At 35.1% G+C, this 22,292-nt stretch overlaps 3 protein-coding genes across 4 annotated transcripts; 2 read left to right on the top strand and 1 right to left on the bottom strand.

The window, feature by feature from the left end:
• Nucleotides 1–683: 683 nt before the first annotated feature.
• On the bottom strand, nt 684–5,935 carry LOC140890839 (COP9 signalosome complex subunit 4). Its single transcript, XM_073298959.1, has 14 exons — nt 5,728–5,935; nt 5,485–5,636; nt 4,695–4,798; nt 4,560–4,620; nt 3,596–3,688; nt 3,422–3,522; nt 3,164–3,272; nt 2,492–2,536; nt 2,268–2,336; nt 2,078–2,169; nt 1,909–1,951; nt 1,559–1,618; nt 1,339–1,398; nt 684–1,075 (listed from the first exon to the last, which is right to left on the bottom strand). The coding sequence occupies exons 1-14, from the start codon at nt 5,855–5,857 to the stop codon at nt 1,001–1,003; spliced, it is 1,194 nt and encodes a 397-aa protein (XP_073155060.1). The 5' UTR covers nt 5,858–5,935; the 3' UTR covers nt 684–1,000.
• A 2,312-nt stretch (nt 5,936–8,247) lies between these two features.
• LOC140875755 (probable protein phosphatase 2C 55) lies at nt 8,248–14,514 on the top strand. 2 transcript variants are annotated; one of them, XM_073279547.1, is made up of 7 exons: nt 8,248–8,543; nt 9,100–10,015; nt 10,517–10,841; nt 11,064–11,213; nt 12,717–13,007; nt 13,250–13,299; nt 14,119–14,514. In XM_073279547.1, exons 2-6 carry the CDS (start codon nt 9,261–9,263, stop codon nt 13,280–13,282), a joined length of 1,554 nt encoding a protein of 517 aa, XP_073135648.1. In that variant the 5' UTR covers nt 8,248–8,543; nt 9,100–9,260; the 3' UTR covers nt 13,283–13,299; nt 14,119–14,514. The 2 variants fall into 2 exon arrangements, with proteins under 2 accessions (XP_073135648.1, XP_073135646.1); XM_073279545.1 differs by lacking the exon at nt 14,119–14,514 and having other exon boundaries at nt 13,250–14,090.
• A 3,598-nt stretch (nt 14,515–18,112) lies between these two features.
• Nucleotides 18,113–20,353, top strand: LOC140891688 (arabinosyltransferase RRA3-like). Its single transcript, XM_073300294.1, has 2 exons — nt 18,113–18,495; nt 19,062–20,353. Exons 1-2 carry the CDS (start codon nt 18,319–18,321, stop codon nt 20,172–20,174), a joined length of 1,290 nt encoding a protein of 429 aa, XP_073156395.1. The 5' UTR covers nt 18,113–18,318; the 3' UTR covers nt 20,175–20,353.
• Nucleotides 20,354–22,292: the final 1,939 nt, after the last annotated feature.

Here is a 22,292-nt window from a genome sequence, read left to right as displayed (position 1 = left end):
GGATGAACTAATACTAATGAAATCTTTTATTCTTTACTCTTTTCGTGTTCTTTACTCTTTTCAAGGATGGACTATCAGGTGCAGTACGATTTAGTTGCATAGGTCTTGGAAAATTGAAATTGTTTAAACATTTTTTTAATCATGATTATTTTTTATTTTTATATCTTTACAAAAATATCCTTCAAACATAGAAGAAAAACAAATGTAAAGAAAATGTTAAAAACTGATGAGGTTATATTTCAAATTAATGTCAAACAAAAGTCATTTAATTGAATATTTCCTCGGAGAGACCCAATGACACCACTATTTTTCAAAAAAAAAATAATGTTCATGAGGTCAGGTGTTGACCTAAGCGCTTAAACAAACGATAGCTACTAGCTCCAAATGAAAAGCTAAAATAACTATACATCATCTATTGATCCCCAGTACGAAGTGCCAAATTTAGGTGTCACCCACTCGAACCACTCTGAACAATTTCGATTTCCTGACTCACATGAGGAATTTAACAGGCTGGACACAATTTCACGATGAAATTATCCTACCATGTACAAAACATAAAACCAATGGCACGAGTTCGTAGCTATTAGGTAACCAAATCAGGCTCATGAAATTTTATAAACTCCAGACAATTGAGCACGCGTTCAAAATCGTAATATTCGAGCTAGAAGTTCGATGTGAATCATATCCAATCACCTCCATCTCAAGAACAATCCTGATTCCAACCCGATCCTACTGTACCAAATCTTTGTTCCACAATCGTGTATTGTGTTCTCTACTACTCTTTTAAGTGAAAAACACACATCTATTATTTTTAGCACTCCAAGTATATACTTATTTATTTATAGTATACATACATGAATATAGGAAATCTGAAGACTGGAGTGGGAAAAAAAATCTCTTTACTCATAAAACCTTTGATCATGGGAATGCCTAGATCAAGTAAAGGTTTAACTTCATCGAATAGTATATATCACATAAATTAGACCAAAAAAATATGAAACTAGACAGGAATAGGCAAACCCTTCTTTGCCATGCCATCAAGAATGTCGTTAAGAGCTTGGCACAACCCTACAATCTGCCAATAAGAAACAACCCTAGTCAGCACACTCTGCAAAATGAATATATTCAACAGGACATGATAAAAATCTAATGTCATTTATTGATATGTGCAAGCTAAGATAATAATTCGAATCGAACAATTTTCCATCGATTCTACCATATTTTTGTCACTGAACATGATGTCAGAGTTGGGAGATGACCGCCGGACTTGCAAATTGACGTTTGCAAAAAAGAAAATAGACAATCAGGAATTCCTACTCATCAGTGATATTGTGGTACCTGTTGATCCCATTGTCGCAGTTCTTCAGTATCATCTTCAAAATGAATGACAGCTTCAACCTGACAAAGAATTTAGGCAGCTGCTGAGTTCCAATAAAATTGCTTGTAACAAAGTAAAACATGCTAAGAGTTGATAACATGTTGATAGCAAAGTTTCACGACTTCGGAACAAAATAACAATCTGAACCAAGGATCAAGCGGACGGCTCAAAAAGATTTACCTGGTCAATAGATCCCCTCATTCTATCTTCACATATCATTCTAGAAGCTATTTTCTCAGCCTGTCAGAATACAATGCTTTTGTGAGTATTCGTGTGGATAGGTTCTGTAATGGTACAGCACAATAGAAAACCATGTCTCTCAAGTGTAAGTGAAAATGCAGTTCAAAAGAAAAATAAATGTTATTCAAACTGTCCAGGTCGAGCCAGAACATGATCATCCATAAATTATACAGCAGATTTTCCCTCAAAAATTGAATTCACCAACGAAACATTGAAAAAATGAACACTTTTTTTCCTTCGTCAGTCAACCATTATATGCCCATGAAGCAGCAATTAAGATGGAAAATAACCTTCTGAGGAGCAATACCCAGCAATGTGCCCAACTCATCAAAGCTGTACAAGAACATTGTTGATATTAAATCAGATGTAACAACTAGGACAGCCCAATATTATGAATGACATGATTGTTCGCTACTAAAGTGTAAAAGAATCCAAAGGCGAACAGACTTTCCCACCCACCTTATATTTGTGTAAAGTTTGCTAGCACTCAAGAGATTGTGCTCAATCATTGCACGATCAAGAACCGTAAAATTGTCAGGCAAAAATGCTTTCTGTCAATAGGAACTCCAAAGAGATTATTGAGAATATTATCACGGACCAACAGCCAGAAAATGAAATGCCAGCAAAACATATAGAAAAAAACTCCAACCTGATGTGGTTTCAATTCTTCAGCAAAGGCATCTATTTCTGGTTTTCTCAAAATTCTCTCTAAATAAACCTGGGAAGTCTCATGCCAAACTTTATCAATTAGCAGGCATAAAAGTATGTTTATCCATGTGTGTGAACTGGTGACAAACAGCATCCGTGACATCGAGACTCATAAGAAGAGGTTTCACAGGACATGTAGTTAGTTATGAAGAAAGAACAGATCACCTTCTGCAAGATTGGGTAAATCTTAAGCTTGGAGCAACGTTCATCCTGGTGAAAGACATGGAAAAATAATCGCTCAAATTTCAAAGCAAAGTAACCTAGCCTCAAAATAAATTTTCCAGGACAATCAATTTCAGAGAAATCATCCATAAGACCATAGTGCCAACTGGAAAAATTGCTACTTAAAAGAGTTGGCTCCTGTTGAGTTCAAGGATTCTTCATATTCAACAAACTTTTGTCTAGCATTATTCATGAAATATTATAAAAATGTACATTTCATGCCACAGAATCTGTTCAGACTTCAGCGTCTACAGTATCGCTTCACCGGTTTTATTGTCCTAGTGAATGAAAAATTAATTCATGGCCAAGAAGATGACATCACTTAAAATCATAGAAATACTATATGCTGAATACAACCACATTCAATAATTACATTTTATCCCGAATAACAGATAGCAAAAGTGCCACAAAGTTAGTCAATTTTGCAGTTCCCTTGGCCAATAAGAGCGTAGTATGCTGAAAGCCAACACTGCAGTCCTTCAGAGAAAATTAATTTTATTTTGACTGGTGTTTTAAACCAGAAGGCTGTAAGAACCTGGATGACACTACTGATTTGTAGGTCTATCAACAAACATAGACAAACACCCGGCTCAACAGACAAGCAATGTTTTATACCTTGTACAACGTAGCAAGAACACGAGAACGTTGAGGACCTGCAGCAGCCAAAATTGTGCAAGTCACAGCAGCAGCTAAAGCTTGCTCCAGAGCTTCTTCATCGATCTCTCTGTGAGGTGCCAGCAATTCCATAAGCCAACATACCAGGAATCCAATTTTTCCCCGGAATAATTAGAAAAAAAAAGAGAGAAATCCCTATTTTTGAAATTAAAAAAATAATATATTTCACTCAAAAGACATCTATCTCATCACGCTTACTCATCTCCAATTTGCCGCTTCTCAATTTGTGAGATGCCATAATACCGTAGGGCAGCTTCCAAGAACTTCCTCTTCAAATCTAGTATCCTAGCATAGCAAACCTGGTAGAACAAGAATATGTACCGCATAATGTTGACATTTCAGACCACCGACACAACACAGCCAAATACCCACCTTGTACTGTAAATTCAACACTTCATGCTGACTGTTGCTAACTAAAAATGAAGCTTTGTTGATAAAAGCTTCCGCATTAACAGCGTCATCATCCTGCAAAACATGAAATGAACATGATTCCAACTACATCTCCACGGGCCACATTGGACAGGGTTTCATATAATAAAATAGAAATAAACGTAAATGAGCTGATACTTGAAAGTTGAAATCAATGCAATACCAAAATCCACGCACAATCCGTGGAAGCACACAAACATAAACATAAGTTGCGAATAAATCCTTCTGAAGGGAGAGAAAATAATTAGGAGAGATGTAATTAAAGGACATTATACCTTTCTAAATAAAACATCGAATACGTGAATTCTACATTTCACAAAAAGTTATACCTAGGGTAAATCCACTTGGTCGTGACAAAGAAATTAGGTACGAACTATTGTTAATATTTTTACAAAATGAGAACTGTGACAGAAACATTAGGTTCAGCACTACACATTGAGCTACTCGGAACTGCGCATGACTGAAAAGAAAATGGAGGGATTCAAGGAGAGATAACCGAACTTAGTATACAGAAAATCAATGTCTGCTTTCTGTGCCACCTCAGCTCTTGCTCGGTTACAGTAAGGAGGATATGATAGTGGCATTAAAAGTGCTGTAAAACTGCTAACAGGCACTCAGGATCGTAGTTCAAGACAAAAGCACCCATTCTGTTCTCTCTATACCACAATAATAATGAGTGAAACGCCACCGCCAGTTTTTTATGGATGCAATTTTGGGTTTATGTTATATGTTATCACCCAAAAACACCATGCAATTTTTATAAGCTGAAACTAAAGATATTGGTCACATTTTTTTAATAATAATGAGTGCCAAAATTGCTAGACCTATGTCTACTTGCATGCAAAGCAGAAACATGTACTTCAATATCAAGTTAAACAATTAGACTTCAACACCAGGACAAAAGTACCTCAAGGTAAAGACGAGCAATTTGGACGCATTTTGAAAGCCTAAAGGTATCATCAATCACCCTGCACATACAAGAGAATCACAGTATATTTCAAGAAATTTCAAAGCTAGCCGGAGAAGGAAATCAGCTCGAGACCTCATTCCAGAATCCAGATCAATGCCACTGAGCATCTGCGCAGCTTTTGACCATTCTTGTTCAGATTCATACAACTCAGCCAGTTTTTCTCTGATTATCAACACCTGTACTCACGATTGTCAGTGCAAAGACAAAGTTAGTGGGAAAACATTACATGGTAAAAACAGGGTTAAGAATAAACAGCTACAATTTGCATCGTGATTGTCGAGATATAAATCATAGTTGGCTATATCAATTAATAGGAAAGAAGCACGACAAATGCAGCAACTTGAGAGTTATGATGATATAAAATGAAGAATCAAGAGCATAAACTCGTGCCACGAAATGTCATGGGTGATTGTGCACATCGGTAAATAGCCGCACACAATTCCTAGGGCCAAAAACAAGATTATTACTCCTCTTTCCCACCACGTAAAGGTCCTCAAAAATTGATTAAAGCACGACTTCCGCGAATTAAAGAGAGCAACAATAATCTCACACCACAAAACAGGCACTGCATTTAACATTTGACCTAATGAATCTATCGATCTCCATGCCAATCACTTGCTTTTGTGTCAACTCTAAAAGCTCATATAACAAAGATTTCGGTGCGAAATGCGACTGAGCAACAATTAAACACGTTCACATTCTCTTGAAAACGTTGCCCAAACATATGCAGCTCGTACACGCGGGAGCAACAGCAACTCTATAACGTGTCATGGATATGATGCAACAAACGCGGCCGCTGGACTTGTCTCGGCTAAAGCAAATTGAACGGGAAAAAACCCCATAAATGAACTGGAAAACTAACCTGCTCCTCAAAGGAAACAACGCGAGGTTGAATTTGATTTAACGTATAATGGGAGATTTCTTTCTGAAACTCCGGCTCCAATTTCCCCAGCTCCTGGGCAAACGTTTGTACAAGTTGCCTCGACACCACAAGCGGAACATCATCCGATAACGCTGAAAGCATATACAATGCGGATTAAATAATCCATAGAACACATGAATAAGCACATTAAATCGGGAGAGAGGAAAAGTGAGAACCCTTAACTGTGATCAATGAATTGTTTCGCCTTCCCGACATTGTTCGAGGAGAGGACGGAGGCTAGAATGAGCTTGTACTGCTCGATCTTTTGACGCTGGTCGCTCATCGCCGCCGCGCTCGCGAATGCACTCTTCATTATTTGGGGTTTAGGGTTTTCTACAGTTTGAGAATTGAAGTTTCGGTTATGTTCTCTTTCAAACGATGGCCCGGCAGACCACAGTGGGCTAAATTTGGCATCGGAACGGTCATTTTCATAAGACGACACCGTTTTTACTTGAGGCATTAAATTATCTGATTAAAATTAAAATCTATTTGGCATCCAACTAATTTTTCATCAAATTAGTTAACAAATTAATAAAAATAATAGCATTGTTGTAATTCCATTATGTCAATGAAATTTAATAGTAATGTGGGTCTCGGTTTTGTTAAATCCAGTACAATCAAACTTACAGTAATGAAAGCGTAATCAATTCTTAAATTTATAAATATGATAAAATATTGATACAATGACAAGCACTCGTGACATCACAAACTGGCTAACCCACATTTCACTGTCCGCAATATCGATTTTACTCGAGATCCTGAAATCCTGTATTTGAAATTTATAATAAAAAGAAAAAAATATAAGTTAAGTCTTTAAGGACTTGGTGAGAGAATAAACTGGCTTTATACATTTATAACGAGACAAACAGTATCCGTGTAGTATTTCAATATGAGATGTTAGGTATCAGTAATAACGGATCAGTATAAAGCATTCTATTAGGTGAAATGCAGTGACTGTTCAGGATTCTGAAGTGAATATCGTAGGCTAAAGAGGTGGCTCCTACCAACATTCGGTGTAGCACTTTTTCCCACGAACTCAAGTAGCATCAGTACAATCGATCATTTACGATTCAAGTGAACTCACATTTCCGGACCGAAGTCACGTTGTTTAGTGGAATAGAAATCCGGTATAGAGATTGTTGTCCGAACTCAATTCAAGTCTTTCAGTCATTCGTTCATTTCATTCATTCAGTCATTCAATCAATATCCGATCGATAATCAATCAAGAATCAATAACAGTCCAGAGATCAAATATGCAGTACAATATGATCAATGAAACGAGAAATGAACGAGATGATGTGATATATGAATAAATCATAGTTTTTAAAATTTTACCATAAATTTCAGGCCAAGTGCCAAATAATAATATTGAGAACCCGGTAATGACCTTACGAAAAAAACCTCATCTCAATACTTACTATTTGAACCAGTCGATGAATCCAAGCCAATGTAAATTCCTATAAACATAATTTGAGTGATCTTAGATTGATTAGGACTGGTAGTGAGTGTCGAAATCTTTTAAACTTATTTTTGGACAAAACTTGTACCGGAAAGCCTTGATTAAAGCTTTAAAAATTCATAACAAATAAAACACAACTCCAAAAATCATCAAAATTTCCAGAAATGTCTAAAAATAGTGCAGAAATGGTCGGAAATCAAGAAACGCCGGATCGGGGGCGCGTGAAACTCACGCGTTGGTGTGGCGGCGCGTGTGGCGGCTCGACATCCACGCGCGACTGAGATTTGACAGGTAGACATATTATTTAATTATCTACAACTTTTATGTTGAACACATTTTGAAATTCTCGACCGATTTTGCTCAGATTTTGAAAAACTCATATGATGATCATGCTTGTTTTGTCCGTGTGAAAACAGTAATTTCGGCAACATTTAAGATGATCGACTGACATATTTCAAAACTAAAAAACATTTGAGATTGAACTCATTTAAAGAAAAAAACTACTTGATTTTATAGTATCATTTGAGATTGAACTCAAATATATCTTCAATTGAAAGATGTTTGATATCGTTGCATCATAGAAAGGATGATTAGATTAAGTATTTTTATTTTGTGAAAAAGTCTACATAAGTTTTTTTTTTTGTTTTTTGAGATCGAGTTTATCTATCTATTTATCATGTTTTGAAGCATACGATATAAAATAATTATTCGTGAAGTTCATAGTTAAGTAAATACAATTACGATATCATTTTTGTGGATGATGTGCCAAAATAAGCCGCTAGATATCGAGGTCCTACTTCTATAAAAATGGATCAATATTTATATTTATAGCTTAAAATACCAACATATTGTCATTTTTTTTTCTTTTATTTTGTTTTGAGTTCTATCTCATTTTAGTTTGGAGCAGCATGTCTTCTTTTTATAGTTCCGCAATATCGTTGCATGCCCTAATTTGTATCATGCACACGGTAAAAATTGGTACATATTACTTCGATATTTTAGATTTACCTTGACTTTCGATTTTTTGGGAGGGGGCACCAAATATGTTGTGTGTGTTTCTTGGGCATCAACGTTTGTTTTATGTTTTACGATTACATACTCAGGTTCAAATTAATGAAAAAATACAAAAAAATTGCAATATTTTATAAATAAAAATTTCGGGGGCAAAATAGACCTTACCATTGGCTCACTCCTTTTTGTGGAAAGCCAGCAAATCCAGTATTCCAGTGTTATTGACAAGTTAGCCCTCAAATTCCTAAATCAGTCAAAGCCGATTAGGGTTTTCCCGTTGATTTCCTTAAGCCGAGTCCGAAAATCAAATCAAATAGCCCCTGCGAAGCTCCTGGAGCCGCCTTAGTTCTAGAGCAGACGCGTGGCTGACATTTCATTCCTAATATATGTGAATCAAATCCAACGATTTGACACCACGAACCCTGAAACCCAAATTAGGTCTTATATTTTGAGCATTCCGTAGTTAATACCTTCGACGATACTTTTAAAACTTGATCAAATTGCTCCCGGTTCACCGATATTGATAAAGGTGAGGTTTTTTTTTTTTTTTCCAGTTGTGATTGATGAAGAGGGATTTGGATTAGTGATACCGGTAATTTTGTGTGTGCGTGTGGTTCTTTTCTTGATAATTATTTATATTTATTATTTGGATGGAAAAAGATGTGGATATTGGGAATGGGTTATGGATAATTTTTAATTCGGCATTAGTTTCTTGGCATGGTGATTATAAACTATGGTGGGAAATGAGTAGAATTTAGTATTTCCGAGTGTGGCGTGTAAAGCGCTCTCTTTTTGCGGGGTAGGGTTCTCGTGGCTTGTATTTGTGGATGAGTATTAAGCTGTGTTTTATTTTATTTTTATTAATTTTTTTGGAAAATATGCTGTATTTTATTTGGTGATTATAAACTATGGTGGAAATGGAATGCTCCAGCAGGCTCTAGCTTGGTAAAGTACCTAAATATTTTTGAAATCTCTCGTGATACTTTAAAAATATGCTGTTAGTTCTAAATTTCTCATGGTAATCCGTAGAAATAATGTCGTTATTTTTATCATCTTTACTTCATTGTTTTGCTTTCATTTGTCAGGTTTTCTTGTTCCATTACCTATCTTGGTGACGAAGGGGCTCCTAGTTGCATGGCTATTGCATAGATGAATTGAAGCATGATATTATCTTTTATTAGTAGTTCTCGTGGCTTCACCATTTGTAACAATAAAGCTTATCAATTTCGTCATTTGGGCCAAGGAAATGCCATCTAATTGTTTCTCTGGCCTTTCTCACGTAATCCGGAAAGGAATCCGGGGAACAATATCTGGAAAAGAACGTGGAATACAAGGTCAGGTAGATGTTTTGATTGACCAAGGAAAAAAGCTTATTGATCAATCAAATTTTTTAACCTCTGGGAAATTCACCGATCTGCCTGGATTTGTGCGTCCTGGCAGTCTTGCTGCCGCGCAGGCAAATTTGCACACAGCCAATCGAAGAAGGAATATTTCAGTTGTTGGAGCATTTTCTCGTGCAATTTCTATACCGTCTGTATCAGGCCCTTCATTTCAAGTTTGTGGATATCACATTGAGTGTCTGTTATCAGAGCCTAATAAAGTTTTGGGCAATAATTCTCAAAAGGAACTTATGTCTGTCTGTGGATCTAGGTCAGCTCTTGCTGGCTGCTCTATCAATAATTTGAATTATAGGCCTGCTAAACCTGGCGTGGCTGCATATCATTCTTTCACTCTATACAGCAGAAGAAGCTTTGGCATTAGTAGAAATGTGAGCATGAGTTTGGGAAACAAAGAGCAGCCGAATAACTTCTTTCTCTATGGGTATTTCACATACAATGCTGCGAAGCGAAAGGGGAATGGCAATACATTTCTGGGATTTGGTTTTGAGGGTTTCCATCTATCATCACCTTCTTGTTCCTCGGCTGGCACTGCTCATGACGTGTCCTTTGAAAATTCTACCAGGGAGGAACAACATTTAAGTTTTGCGGATTCATCAAAGCTGTATGTTGATTTCATTCCATTTGATTTTTTATATTCATTAAAAGCTATACTTTATCACGTATTGAAATTTTTTGGTCGAGTTTCACCTCCGCATATTAAATATTTATTACCGCATTTAGTTCAGATGTGTGCATCAGTTTCAGTTATGTCTTGGTTTGTGATCATTTGATTTTGTTTTTCGAATTTCTCTAACCCTTGCAAGAGTAAACTCTAAACTCATCATTTTTTGTGAAGAAATGTTTGCAAACGACCGCATATTTTTGTAAAACTTTCCTTCAACTGATTCATCCGTATAAAAAGTTTATCCGTCAGAGCATCATCTAATCCTACAGTTTTTCCATCAGAGCATCATCTAATCCTACATCCAGGTAGCAAATGGAGGCCTAGATGTTCTCATCAAACTGTATTTGGAAGCCATCTTGATGAGAGATCTGAAGCTTTTTTGCTATGTTGAATTGTTTTGCCAATTCTATTTTCGATTTATTCTTTTCTGGTATTCAGGAGCATCCCAACGGGCAGGACACTGAAACTAAAATCTGGGTCATGTTACCTGCCTCATCCCGACAAAGAAGAAACTGGTGGAGAGGATGCTCATTTCATTTGTACTGATCAACCAGCAATTGGTGTAGCTGATGGTGTTGGTGGATGGGCTGATCTTGGTGTCAATGCAGGGTATTATGCTCGTGAGTTAATGTCTAACTCGGTTAATGCAGTGCACGATGAACCAAGAGGTTCCATTGACCCAGCCAGAGTCTTAGAGAAAGCACATGCTAGCACAAAAGCAAAAGGGTCTTCCACTGCTTGTATTATTGCTCTCACAGATCAGGTATCCTGAAGTAAGCATATAGATCTTTTATTGTTATCATTACCATATGCAATAGTTGATCATCATGCGTTACACATCTAAAGTTGCTCTAGGAACCTTGAGAAAATCATTGATGTGATTTGTCGTTGATTTTTAAATGTTCGGATTTTATACGAAACAATTGATAAGCTCAATGCTTGCAAGTTGCATGGATTTATCATTCGTGCTTCCTTTCTTATGTAGGGTCTTCACGCCATTAATTTGGGGGATAGTGGGTTTATGGTTGTTAGGGATGGATGTACAGTTTTTAGATCCCCTGTTCAGCAGCATGATTTCAATTTTACTTATCAGCTGGAGAGTGGTGACTCGGGAGATTTGCCGAGCTCTGGACAGGTATATTACCTCTTGTTTCCTTTATAGTCAATTTCTGCTTATTGTTCTGATGCATTCATAGATATAGCAATAACCATCATTATTCATCATACACTTATTTTTCTTGGAGTTTATTCTCTCATGATGTCGCACGCACTTGGGAGTATCTGTAATTTGTAAAGTGACTGAGTGCAAGTTATCTAGGCTACGTAGTTCTCTAGTATAGCATTTGAGGTATTTAAGGTTGCTGTGCGCTTTCCTTGCATTTTACATTGTTTGATTGTGCGTATTAAATATTTGTTTTTCATTGATGATTTGACAACTGAGCAAAAGTACCTTGCAAGGTTCCAGAAACTTAGTTTTTTGAACTCTCATTATTAATTAATTCTGCTTTCCATGCATATTTACCGCTGGGTATTAAGGTAGTGTTTGCAGATGCTTAAAAAAAGTGATCATGGAATTTTCTTTACAAAATATTCAATATTTTGTGAATAGTTTGTACGAATATGGAATATTTTGTAAAGAGAATTCCATGATCACTTCAAAATATTGAATATTTTTGTAAAGAGAATTCCATTATCACTTTTTTTAAGAATTTGCAAACACTACCTAATTCCTGCAAGATATCAAGTATCTAGTCCTGGCTTTGAAAATATGTTCTCTCATTGACCCTTGTTTAAGATTGGAGGGCTGTTGCACCTAGTCGTGATAAAAAGCACCTGTCATGTGGATCCTTTATTCGAAGCATAGAGTTGTACATAAAAGCTAGTCCTGGCATATACCTGTATGGGTATTTTACCAGTACATTTACCTACTTCCATGCCCGTGCCTGTGCCCATGCCCATGCCCATGCCCACGATTCTATGTTCAACTTTTTTTTCTATATATTAGGACTTGTTCAATGCATTGATGACCGTCTTTGAAAATCTGACCCTTAATGGGAGTTCTCTATCCTTTTAATCAAATGGATATACCACAGTTTCTTTACACTAATGCTGTAGATTTTTTCACGCTTCGTGAGTAGTTTTCCACGTGTTATATATTCTCAATTGGTGATTCATGGCTTTATGATGTAGCACTCTAGCATTCAAATGTTATTTCTTTCTCCTTGAAGGCATAAACAAGATTGTCAATCACTTTTATCTGTCTTTTACAGTTTTACTTGGACATGACTTGTTATAGTCTTGATATTGGGAATGAAGTATGAACTATCTGAAACTAATAGAGTGTGTTTAGATAGAGAAACTTTTAAGTTATAGAAGTTTTAAAAACTGATGTTTCGATGAAGAATCTCGATTAAAGGGCTTAAAAACTCCATTTCCATAAGCCAGAAAAATTGGCTTTGAGGTTTATGGTTATGTTTATTCTTTAAAAAGGAAAGAAAAATTTATTTCATCACATATCCAAATATCAAAAGTCCTGCTTGTTGGGGCAGAAGACAATTTAAAAGTCGAGATTATTGAAGTTTTTTTAAACTATGTTTGCTGTTCAAACATGTCCTAAATGGTCTCATGTGTTACACAGGTATTTACCGTCCCCATTGCTCCTGGAGATGTCATAATTGCTGGGACTGATGGCCTTTTTGACAATTTGTACAACAATGACATTACTGCGGTTGTGGTCCACGCTGTGAGAGCTGGTTTAGCACCTCAGGTGACTGCACAGAAAATAGCAGCGTTGGCGCGGCAGCGGGCACTTGACAAAAACCGGCAGACTCCTTTCTCTGCTGCAGCCCAAGAAGCTGGATTCCGTTATTATGGTGGGAAGCTTGATGATATCACTGTAGTTGTTTCTTATATCACCAGTGACCAAAATGTATGGACTCCTTTTCTCCCAAATACACGCACACAGTTACACACACATTTATGAGAATTTGTCTTTGTGCTTGCATTCTGTCAACTTTCTTAGAACTTCTCGCGTTCTGTATTAGTTTATTGTGGGCAATATGACTCATTTCTTGCATTATTCGATGCAATTCCATGTTGTAAACGAGTAGTCATCTTGATTTGTTTTTTTCCTGAAATCAAATTGTGATGTTCGTGCACGTTCTGGTGCAGGAGGAAGGCCTGCTAACCAACAGCTCTAAATAGAGAAACAGTGGTATCTGGTATGTTTTTATTTTACGATGTTCCAAAGGCAATTTCATGGAATGTTTTGGCCCTATACCAAGGTTGATGCGTGCGTTTCACGATCGAGTTTATGTTGTTTTTGTGCCGTATGCCAATCTTGTTGTCTCTTGTGTATATATACTTGCTCTGGGCATTTTGCGTGTAATTCTTACTCCCAGATTTTAAACATTGCTGTACATATAAATAAATCTTGAAGGGTGAGTTTGCCCCTTGTTTTGTCTGCTTTTGTTTGGAGAGTGTGTATTCATGGATTTCACAGCTTGTCGCCACAATAATCTGGACTGTGATTGCCAAGTTATTTCCTCAATGATGTTTCCGTTTCTTTCCATAATTACATATTTTTCTATCTAACTTACTTGTCACTTTTAAAATTACAAAACTTTCTCAAATGTAGTTTCGTGAGAGTTCTTTCAAGTGATTTTTTCGTTTTGATCCCAGAGGTCATGTAAAATTTATACTTACGCATCAAGGTTGGGTCAAATTTATTGTTAGAGAAGTTTTTCCATCTTCAAGTTTTCATACGCAAGACTCGAATCTCGGATCTTATTGCTGCAAAATTTGATCTTGGCAATTCGAATTATTAATGCTTTTAATATGCATATGCATTTGTCATTCACTCCCATTTAATAGTAGGAACCCATATTACAAGGTTAATTCAACTCTGCCTCATTAATTAAAGGAACATTAATTATATTACGGATCATCTTTCCTTTTACACTTTTACCTATGTAAAAAAATAAAATGAGAGATGGTTAAACAGGTCAGGTTTTTCATTTTCATTTGGTTTATTTTAACAGATAATTGGACGGAAAGATTGATTTCGAAAAACGTTCGTAAATTGAAGGACAAAATTGGGTCAATTGAAAAATGAAGGACGAAATTGCTGGCTATTTGAGAAGGGGTCAAATTGATTTATGAGAAGAGTTTCATAGATATACATGTAGTAACCGATTTTCTTTTAGCGGTGCAAGCAGTCATGGCTGAGCAGGAGAATGTTGGATATGAAGGATTGTGCGCAAAAGACATCAAACGAAAATTGAAGAAACCGGTGGTTTCGGATTTTTTCCATGTTTCTAGATCGGCTAATAGAGTAGCCCATAATATTGCTTGTTTTGCTTCTTTCTTCCCCTCACCGTTTATTTTATTTGGGTGAATGGAGATTTTCCTTCTTGGTTGGTACGGCTTGTAATAGACGATTATCATCAATAAATTTACAAATTTTTCAGTAAAAAAAAATGAAGGACGAAATTGAGATTGCGTCACAAAACGAGAAACTAAACTTAGAATTATCCCATATATAATAATAGAATGAATATTACCAATATAAGAAGGTTAGTTCAACTCTCTGTCCATGTCAATTATATAATAAATTTCTTTTTTTTTAAAAAAAATACATTTGTATTAAATATATAGATAATTTATCCATGTTTAGTAATATTTCTTCTATTATTTTCTTTATCTATCCTTATTTAATTTAAGGTTTTGTAAATAAGTAACGGTTAGATAGATAAAAAAATCATTTATATAAATACTTATTAAGTAAGTGTTAAAAAAATAACAAATCATTTATATAAATACTTATTAAATAAAGGTAAATTTGAAAAATTATTTATTTTTTTGAATCTTTGAAAAATTATTTATACTTCATATTTTCAATAAATTTCTTAATCTTTGTTTAAAATATATATATAATTTGGATGAGATTGGTAGTTTTAATCTCTTTATTATTTTATTTATTTTTTGTATGAATCTCTCTTAGGTAGTGTTTGGTAGAGTTTATAGGAATCACTTATGAGTTTTTTCTTAACAAAATTTCAAAATTTTGTGAAATTTTGGTAGTATTTGGAAAAGCTTTTAGAAAAACTTACGTCAAATACCCCTGTGTAACAAATTTGAGCATTTCAATCCCTATCTTATATTTTTTTGTACTCACTTTTCCCAAAAAAATATTTTGGCTCATAAATTTATGAAAAGACGAAAGGGCCCTCAATTTAAAATAAGCATTTTGCTTAATTATTAATACATCATTTTCTCAATCGATATATTATATATTTGTTCCCATCGAATTAATTGTGCAAGGATTTATTTCTTTTTTTTATTTTTATCACTTGAAATCATACAAATGTGAAATGATACAAATAACATCGATTGAATTATTTTTTAAAATTATTGTTATTATATTATATCATTAAGACCATCTCCAGCAGCACACAAAAATAGCACACTACTGGAAATTGATGCAGAAAATTGCTCCAGCAGTGGACGGCATTTTAGGGGTTTTTTAAAGTTGTGAACAGAACTCCAAATTTGGAGTTGCACTGTTCACAACGGTATAATATTTTTTTTTCTTTTTCTTTTTAATTTTCTTTTTTTGTTTTTGTTTTGAACGGTCCAAATTTTCTTTTTTTTTTAGTTTTTTTTTGGTATTTTTATAATCTTAAATTATTTATTTTTTAAAACATTAATAATATTTTATATGTTACTTTTAAAATAATTTGTGGCATATATGATAAAAAAAAATTAACATAGGATAATTAACATTTTATAACAAAATTACATAATAAAACAAAATTATAAATTTGAAATACCGAAATACATTAATGCAAATTACATAAAATCACTGAAAACCACAAATTGAATCAAAAGTACATTATTTTATCTAATAATCCGGAAGACCACTGCCGGAACCTCCAATACATTATTTTATCTAATAATCCGGAAGACTACTGCCGGAACCTCCAAAATCTCCCAAATATTGTCCAAACATGTCGACGTTATTATTAGATCCTGATTGTTGTTCTTCTTCTCTTTTCTGCATAATTTTTTCCTGTTCCTTGCGAATAAACTCCCGTCGATGAAACATGGATTGCACTATAATAGTGTAAAATGTATAATAAAAATAAATTTACCACATTAATAATTGTATAATAAAAATAAATTATAAAATATATGTAAAAATAAATAATATATGGAATATTCTTTTGGTGTAGAGATTTGGAGACTGCTGGAAATGAAACATGGATTGCACTATAATAGTGTAAAATGTGGCACTATTTTATTGCTAACTGCCGGAGATGGTCTAACCACTTGAAAACATACATGAATTTTTTTAAAATAAAATACACGCATTATGCAACAACTGACACGCAAATAAATGTTTTTTTAGTTAAATTACAATTAATAATTATTAAAAATAATATATATTTGATATATTTTCCCATAAAAGTGTGGATAGAAGGGGAAAGAATCATAAGAGAAATGATTTTGTCAAAACATAATTCTTAAAAAATCAAAAAATAATGATTAAAAATATACGTTTCATAATAAAAATATATTTTTCTATTAAAATATTAAAAGTGAATATTATTTAATCTATTTTACCTATAAAAGTAAATAGAAGAACAAAATATTTCATTGTGACTTAAATTATTTTTTAGATTCAATACATGGACATTTGATGAAAATTGGTGAAAAAAATAAATGGCTTTGTTGGGATTGTATTTGCTAAAACATGAACCACTTGCACACCCAGGCGTGTGGATTCACGATTGCAAGAGTAGGAGTTTATAATTATATACTCCAAGAAAAGAAAAGAGAGGGATTCAAATGCTTGAAATCGTTATACGGTGAGATATTAGCTTATCAATAATTTCATGAGAGTATTTGGTGCAATTTTTCAAAGTTTTTAGGAAGCATTTTTCAACTTTTTTTTCACAAAATTCATAAAGTTTTGAAATTTAGTGAAGAAAAAGTTGAGAAGTGCTTCTTAAAAGCTCCCCAAACACCATCTTTGTTAACGAAGTTCTCCCAAACAATATCTTAGTGTGCTCGATATTTATTTATCTTAAATATTATAAATTATACATTTGATAATACAAACACTGTGTTTGGATCACGGGAATTAGACGGAATTTGGTGGGATTTGGAATTGGAATTACCGTCTTAGTGTTTGGCAACTTGGGATTTCAAAACGGGATTGATATTTGGTGGGATTTCATAGGATTTCAATTAGTTAAGTGAAATCTTGAGAAAATTGGTCGGATTTCACGGGATTTCACGGGATTTGAGTTTATAAAGCAATAAAATTATTTTTAATAATAAATTCATATACTTTACTTATAAATTTTAAGTTTTTTTTTTATAATTTTTTATAAAATATCATTTATCCAAAATTTATACTATCAAATTTTAAAATATATTTTAACTTTTTGCCAAACACAAAACGGAATTTCAATTACATGGATTTTAAAATCCAAATCCAAATCCAATTCTAATTCCAATTCCAATTCCAAATTCCATTTTTTAGACATCCAAACACACTGAAAGAGATAACGCAACGAGGCCGCGAGGAGAGGTGGATCCCAAAATTGCAACTTCATCCTTTATGATTGAGTAGCCGAAAAAATAAGGCTGGAAACTAAATAAATTCATGCTGTAAAAATCATACCAATCTAATTGATGAAATAAGACTTCTGCTTAATAGGGGAAAACACTTACTGGTAAATAAACAATATTTATTTTTTTTGGAAGGTAAATAAAAAAGATAAAAATGTAAGTTTTTTTTCCATAAAAATACAATAAATAAACTATTGGCAAAAATGTAATCGGGCAATTATTTCGATGATAGTTAATTAATAGCCTAATACCCACATCTGCTTAGTTGTCAACAGAATTAGGTAAAGGATAATTGCGCAGTCCTATATGAAAATTAAGTCAACTTTCACCTCAAGTTGACTTGGCTACGCCAGCCAATAAGATTTTGAAGAGCAGACCACACTCCGTGCTCTCGAAACATGCAATCGAAACTCGCTTGACTCCTTAAACGCATCAAAACCCACGACTTTGCCACTTTTCTGCTCTCCTGGACGGAAGCTGAGACACCGATCGATCACTAAACGAGGATGAAATTCATGGGTTTCTTGAAAGATTGTTGAGTGGTTGGCGTTGTTTTAAGTTTTCTTTAATCGGGGTTGTGTGGGGGATTCAGTTTCAGGGAAATGGCGGGTGGTCGGAAGGAGAAGAGCGGCCAATTGTCGAGCCGTGGATCTCGAATCGCCGCGGCAATTGGGATCGGGGTTTTAGCGGGATGCATCTTCGCGTTCTTGTTCCCCCATGGGTTTGTCTCCTCCAAGCCGCCTTCTGAAATTCGTCCGCTCTCCAAGTCTAATCTTGAGGTGTGCAATCCTTTCTCGTTCTTTTTTGTTCCTTTGTTTTTTCCCTTAAATTTCTTGGTTCCTCCATTATTCTCATCAGTGGTCATCAAGGGGGAACCCCAGGAGTTACTTTAATTTTAGTGCTTTTTAGAAGGAATGTGTAGAAAATTCCATTTTTTTTCCATTTTGAGTTGTGCAACTACCAGTGATTGTTCATTCATGTTGGAAGTGGTGGTGTTTTTCAAGGAATTAGTTTGTGAAAAAAAATTACTTTTACTTCTTGCATAATTCAGAATGGATAGCGAAACTTTTAGTCGGTGAGAAGTGAGAATGATACAGTGTGTAGGTTTCTTATTCTCTAGCTGTTCTATGAACAGTGAAATATGTGAATTTCATTTTCAATGAAACTCGATGTGCAGAGCAAAATTTTGTAAGGCAGATAGATGTTTGTACATGTTTGACGATGTGTATGTGGTCTCTGGGAAATCTTACTCCGAACCTAATCATGTAGAGATCCTTCCTAATGAGAATATGATGGAAACCATAACCGTGACTATATCTGATGTAGTGTTATGATTATTCCATAGGCCGATTCTTCTTCATGTGAATCAACGGAAAAAATAAATATTCTGAAAGCTGATATAATGAAGCTATCGGAAAAGAATGTTGAGCTGAAAAGGACAGTTAGAGAGTTGAATGAAAAGCTACGCCTGGCTGAACAGGGAAAAGGTCGTGCACAAGAACAGATTATGGTATTGGGTGAACCACACAAAGCTGGACCTTTCGGTACTGTTAAAGGCTTGAGGACGAATCCAACTGTCCTTCCCGATGAAAATGTGAATCCAAGACTTGCAAAGATTTTGGCAAAGGTTGCTGTGAACAAAGAGCTTATTGTTGCAATTGCCAACTCAAATGTAAAGTGGATGCTAGAGGTGTGGTTTACTAGCATTCAAAAACTGGGCATCCCAAATTATCTGGTAGTGGCATTAGATGATGGGATCCTAGAGTTTTGCAAGTCGAATGGCGTCCCCGTGTACCAAAGGGACCCTGATGAGGCTGTTGATTCTGTGGGAAAAACAGGTGGTAACCATGCTGTCTCAGGACTGAAATTCCGAATCTTGAGGGAGTTTCTGCAGCTTGGTTATGGCGTGCTGCTTTCAGATGTCGATATAGTATACTTGCAGAATCCATTCGACCATTTATACAGAGATTCTGACGTGGAGTCAATGTCTGATGGTCATAGTAACATGACAGCTTATGGATACAACGACGTATTTGATGAACCTTCAATGGGTTGGGCTAGGTACGCTCACACAATGCGAATATGGGTGTATAATTCAGGTTTCTTCTATATCAGGCCTACAGTTCCTTCAATTGAGCTCTTGGATCGAATTGCTGCTAGGCTTGCTCGAGAAAATGCTTGGGACCAAGCAGTTTTCAACGAAGAGCTCTTCTTCCCGTCACATCCTGGGTACATCGGGCTTCATGCAGCTAAGAGAACAATGGACCTTTACCTCTTTATGAACAGTAAGGTCCTTTTCAAGACCGTCAGAAAAGATGCGAATTTGAAGAAACTCATGCCAGTTATTGTTCATGTAAACTACCACCCGGATAAACTTCCAAGAATGAAAGCTGTTGTCGAGTTTTATGTAAATGGCAAGAAGGATGCACTCGACCCTTTCCCGGATGGGTCGGAATGACAGTGAAACTGGTCATAGATTTCTTGTTTAAGTTGTTGGTCTTTTTACTGTATACTGGATTCGCAACAGATTACATGTTTTTGTAAGGGGTCGTTTGCTAACATCGCGTAAACATCTTACTTTCCTTTCATGTATCATGTTTTTCTTTTTAAATGCTGAAGCGTCTTTTTAGCTCCTCAGTCCTCAGTGTAATACTTTTCATATTTGACTTATCCATGCAACGCACTGATCTCTTATCTCAATTGGATATAGTTCTGAGTTCAATAATTGATATCCAATTATACGTATGGACTAATAAATTAAGTCTATAAGTTCAAAATTTCGTGGTACAATCATTGTATTCAGAACTGATCCAAGAATCGAATAGAGGGCAAAATGGTGTGGATTTGTATCCGTTGATAATTCAGCATTTTAAAGCTTATGGCACCTGTCAACTTCAGTGGTTTCCGTTGGTAGGATTTAATTGAGAGACTATGCACTGAGAGAAATACGTTTTGAAAATGCACCGCAAGAAACTCTCCCGGTGTAACCTAGCATCGCCTTTGTTTAATGCTATCCTTTCTGCATGCTGGCTGCGTGTATGTATGAAGAATTCTATATTGAGATTCCATAATTTTTACAAAATAAAATCATTGATGGTGTGTTTGGTAGGGGTGATAACCGACGGATTATTAATTAGTCCGACGTTTGTCTCGTTTTTACTGCATTTCTGGATAACCCTCGGCCAGTGATACATTCACTGTGCAAGCATGAAATGAGTGGATTGTTGTCCTCAAAATTCGGTGGTATTGTAGTCATTTTTTAAATAGTAGATTGGATTAAAAGTTGAGGTTACCATTTTACCCTTGGCTTTTGCTTTGTGATTTTACCCCCATTTTTGTCTGTCATTTCTTAGGAAGCTGTGAAGCTGCGTTGGAGAAGCAAAAATGGCGATCCGGGAATTTATTTGATTTTCTGCAATCGGGTTTTCAAATTGAAGATAAAATCAACCGCATTGTTGTGTTTCCTAACAAATGTTTTCCGTAAGTTAGTGCTGAATTTTTGTTTGGAAGAGTGAATTCAGATTTGTTTCAAATGTATAATTTAGTTTTGTATTTTGGTTTCTTTAAAGCACTTTACATGCTCAATCTGATTGTTTGCGGGGTTGCATTTGTCGACGACGAGTCCTCTCTTCTGTCCATCAAGGCTAATTTAGCTTCCGACCCTAACACCGTATTGGCTAAAAACTAAACGTAGTTTGTAGGAGAAAAATTTCGTGATCAGATTCAATTTCCAAGTGTGAGCAAAAATGCCGAGATGTTTCCTTAGCTTTTGGTGGAAACGACACTCAATTATTGTAGAGTTGGAAAAGGTGGTTGGAGGGTATTTTAGTTAAAAAAAATTTGTTTAGTAAAGGTAATCCATAATTGAAAAAACGAGTCAAACATACACACATGAATTGGTAATATGTATTTATCCATACATATCCTTGATTTAAACATTCACTTCAATAATCTCATCACATGTACCAAGCGTAGCTTGAAGGTTATGATTCTAACGGCCGACTGCAACAAAAAAATGCTAGTCAGCCAGCCTAGCGGGCTCTAGGCAGCCCTAGTCTGAAATGAAATTTTTGTTTGAGCTTTTAAATCATAAGTCCACTAAAAAGCTGGCAGAAAAATTTTATTATCCTTCCACGAAAACCTTTTCAACGTCTTTTCAAAAAAAAAAAAAAAGAGAAGAAAATATGGAGAATAACAAGTAGAGAAATTTATGGAGAAGAAATATAGTAAATTTGTGGAATTTCATAAGTAATGTAATTTTTAACTCATTTTAAATTTGATGTTATCGTGTTGAAGTTATAATATTTGATTTATTATGTTATACTGAACAATCCGCCTAACAGCACCTAGTCCCCCGCATAGGCGACCTAGGCGCTGGTTTGACGCCCGACTGGCACCTAGCGAATTTTAGAACCCTGCATTATCTACATGTTAACGAGATGCTAGCATAAAGATAAGACACTACATCAAAGAATTCAATTTTAATTTGACCATGTGAGGTCCATATATTTTTTATGACTCCCCATGTTCAAATTAATTTTCGCCCTTATATTTAGTATTAGAGTAATACCTCTAG

The sequence above is a fragment of the Henckelia pumila genome, chromosome 1, assembly GCF_033568475.1.
Source record: "Henckelia pumila isolate YLH828 chromosome 1, ASM3356847v2, whole genome shotgun sequence".
Lineage (NCBI taxonomy): Eukaryota > Viridiplantae > Streptophyta > Magnoliopsida > Lamiales > Gesneriaceae > Henckelia > Henckelia pumila.
Note: the sequence above shows the minus strand (reverse complement) of the source record. Positions and strands in the feature narration are given on the sequence as shown.

Coding starts and splice junctions, on each gene's coding strand:
- LOC140890839 (XM_073298959.1), bottom strand. CDS start 5,857: ATGAAGAGTGCATTCGCGAGCGCGGCGGCGATGAGCGACCAGCGTCAA. Junction 1,399..1,558: donor TGAGGGGATCTATTGACCAG/GTAAATCTTTTT, acceptor ATTCTTTGTCAG/GTTGAAGCTGTCATTCATTT. Junction 1,076..1,338: donor TGCGACAATGGGATCAACAG/GTACCACAATAT, acceptor TCTTATTGGCAG/ATTGTAGGGTTGTGCCAAGC.
- LOC140875755 (XM_073279547.1), top strand. CDS start 9,261: ATGCCATCTAATTGTTTCTCTGGCCTTTCTCACGTAATCCGGAAAGGA. Junction 11,214..12,716: donor ATTTGCCGAGCTCTGGACAG/GTATATTACCTC, acceptor TGTGTTACACAG/GTATTTACCGTCCCCATTGC. Junction 13,008..13,249: donor ATATCACCAGTGACCAAAAT/GTATGGACTCCT, acceptor GTTCTGGTGCAG/GAGGAAGGCCTGCTAACCAA.
- LOC140891688 (XM_073300294.1), top strand. CDS start 18,319: ATGGCGGGTGGTCGGAAGGAGAAGAGCGGCCAATTGTCGAGCCGTGGA. Junction 18,496..19,061: donor TCTCCAAGTCTAATCTTGAG/GTGTGCAATCCT, acceptor ATTATTCCATAG/GCCGATTCTTCTTCATGTGA.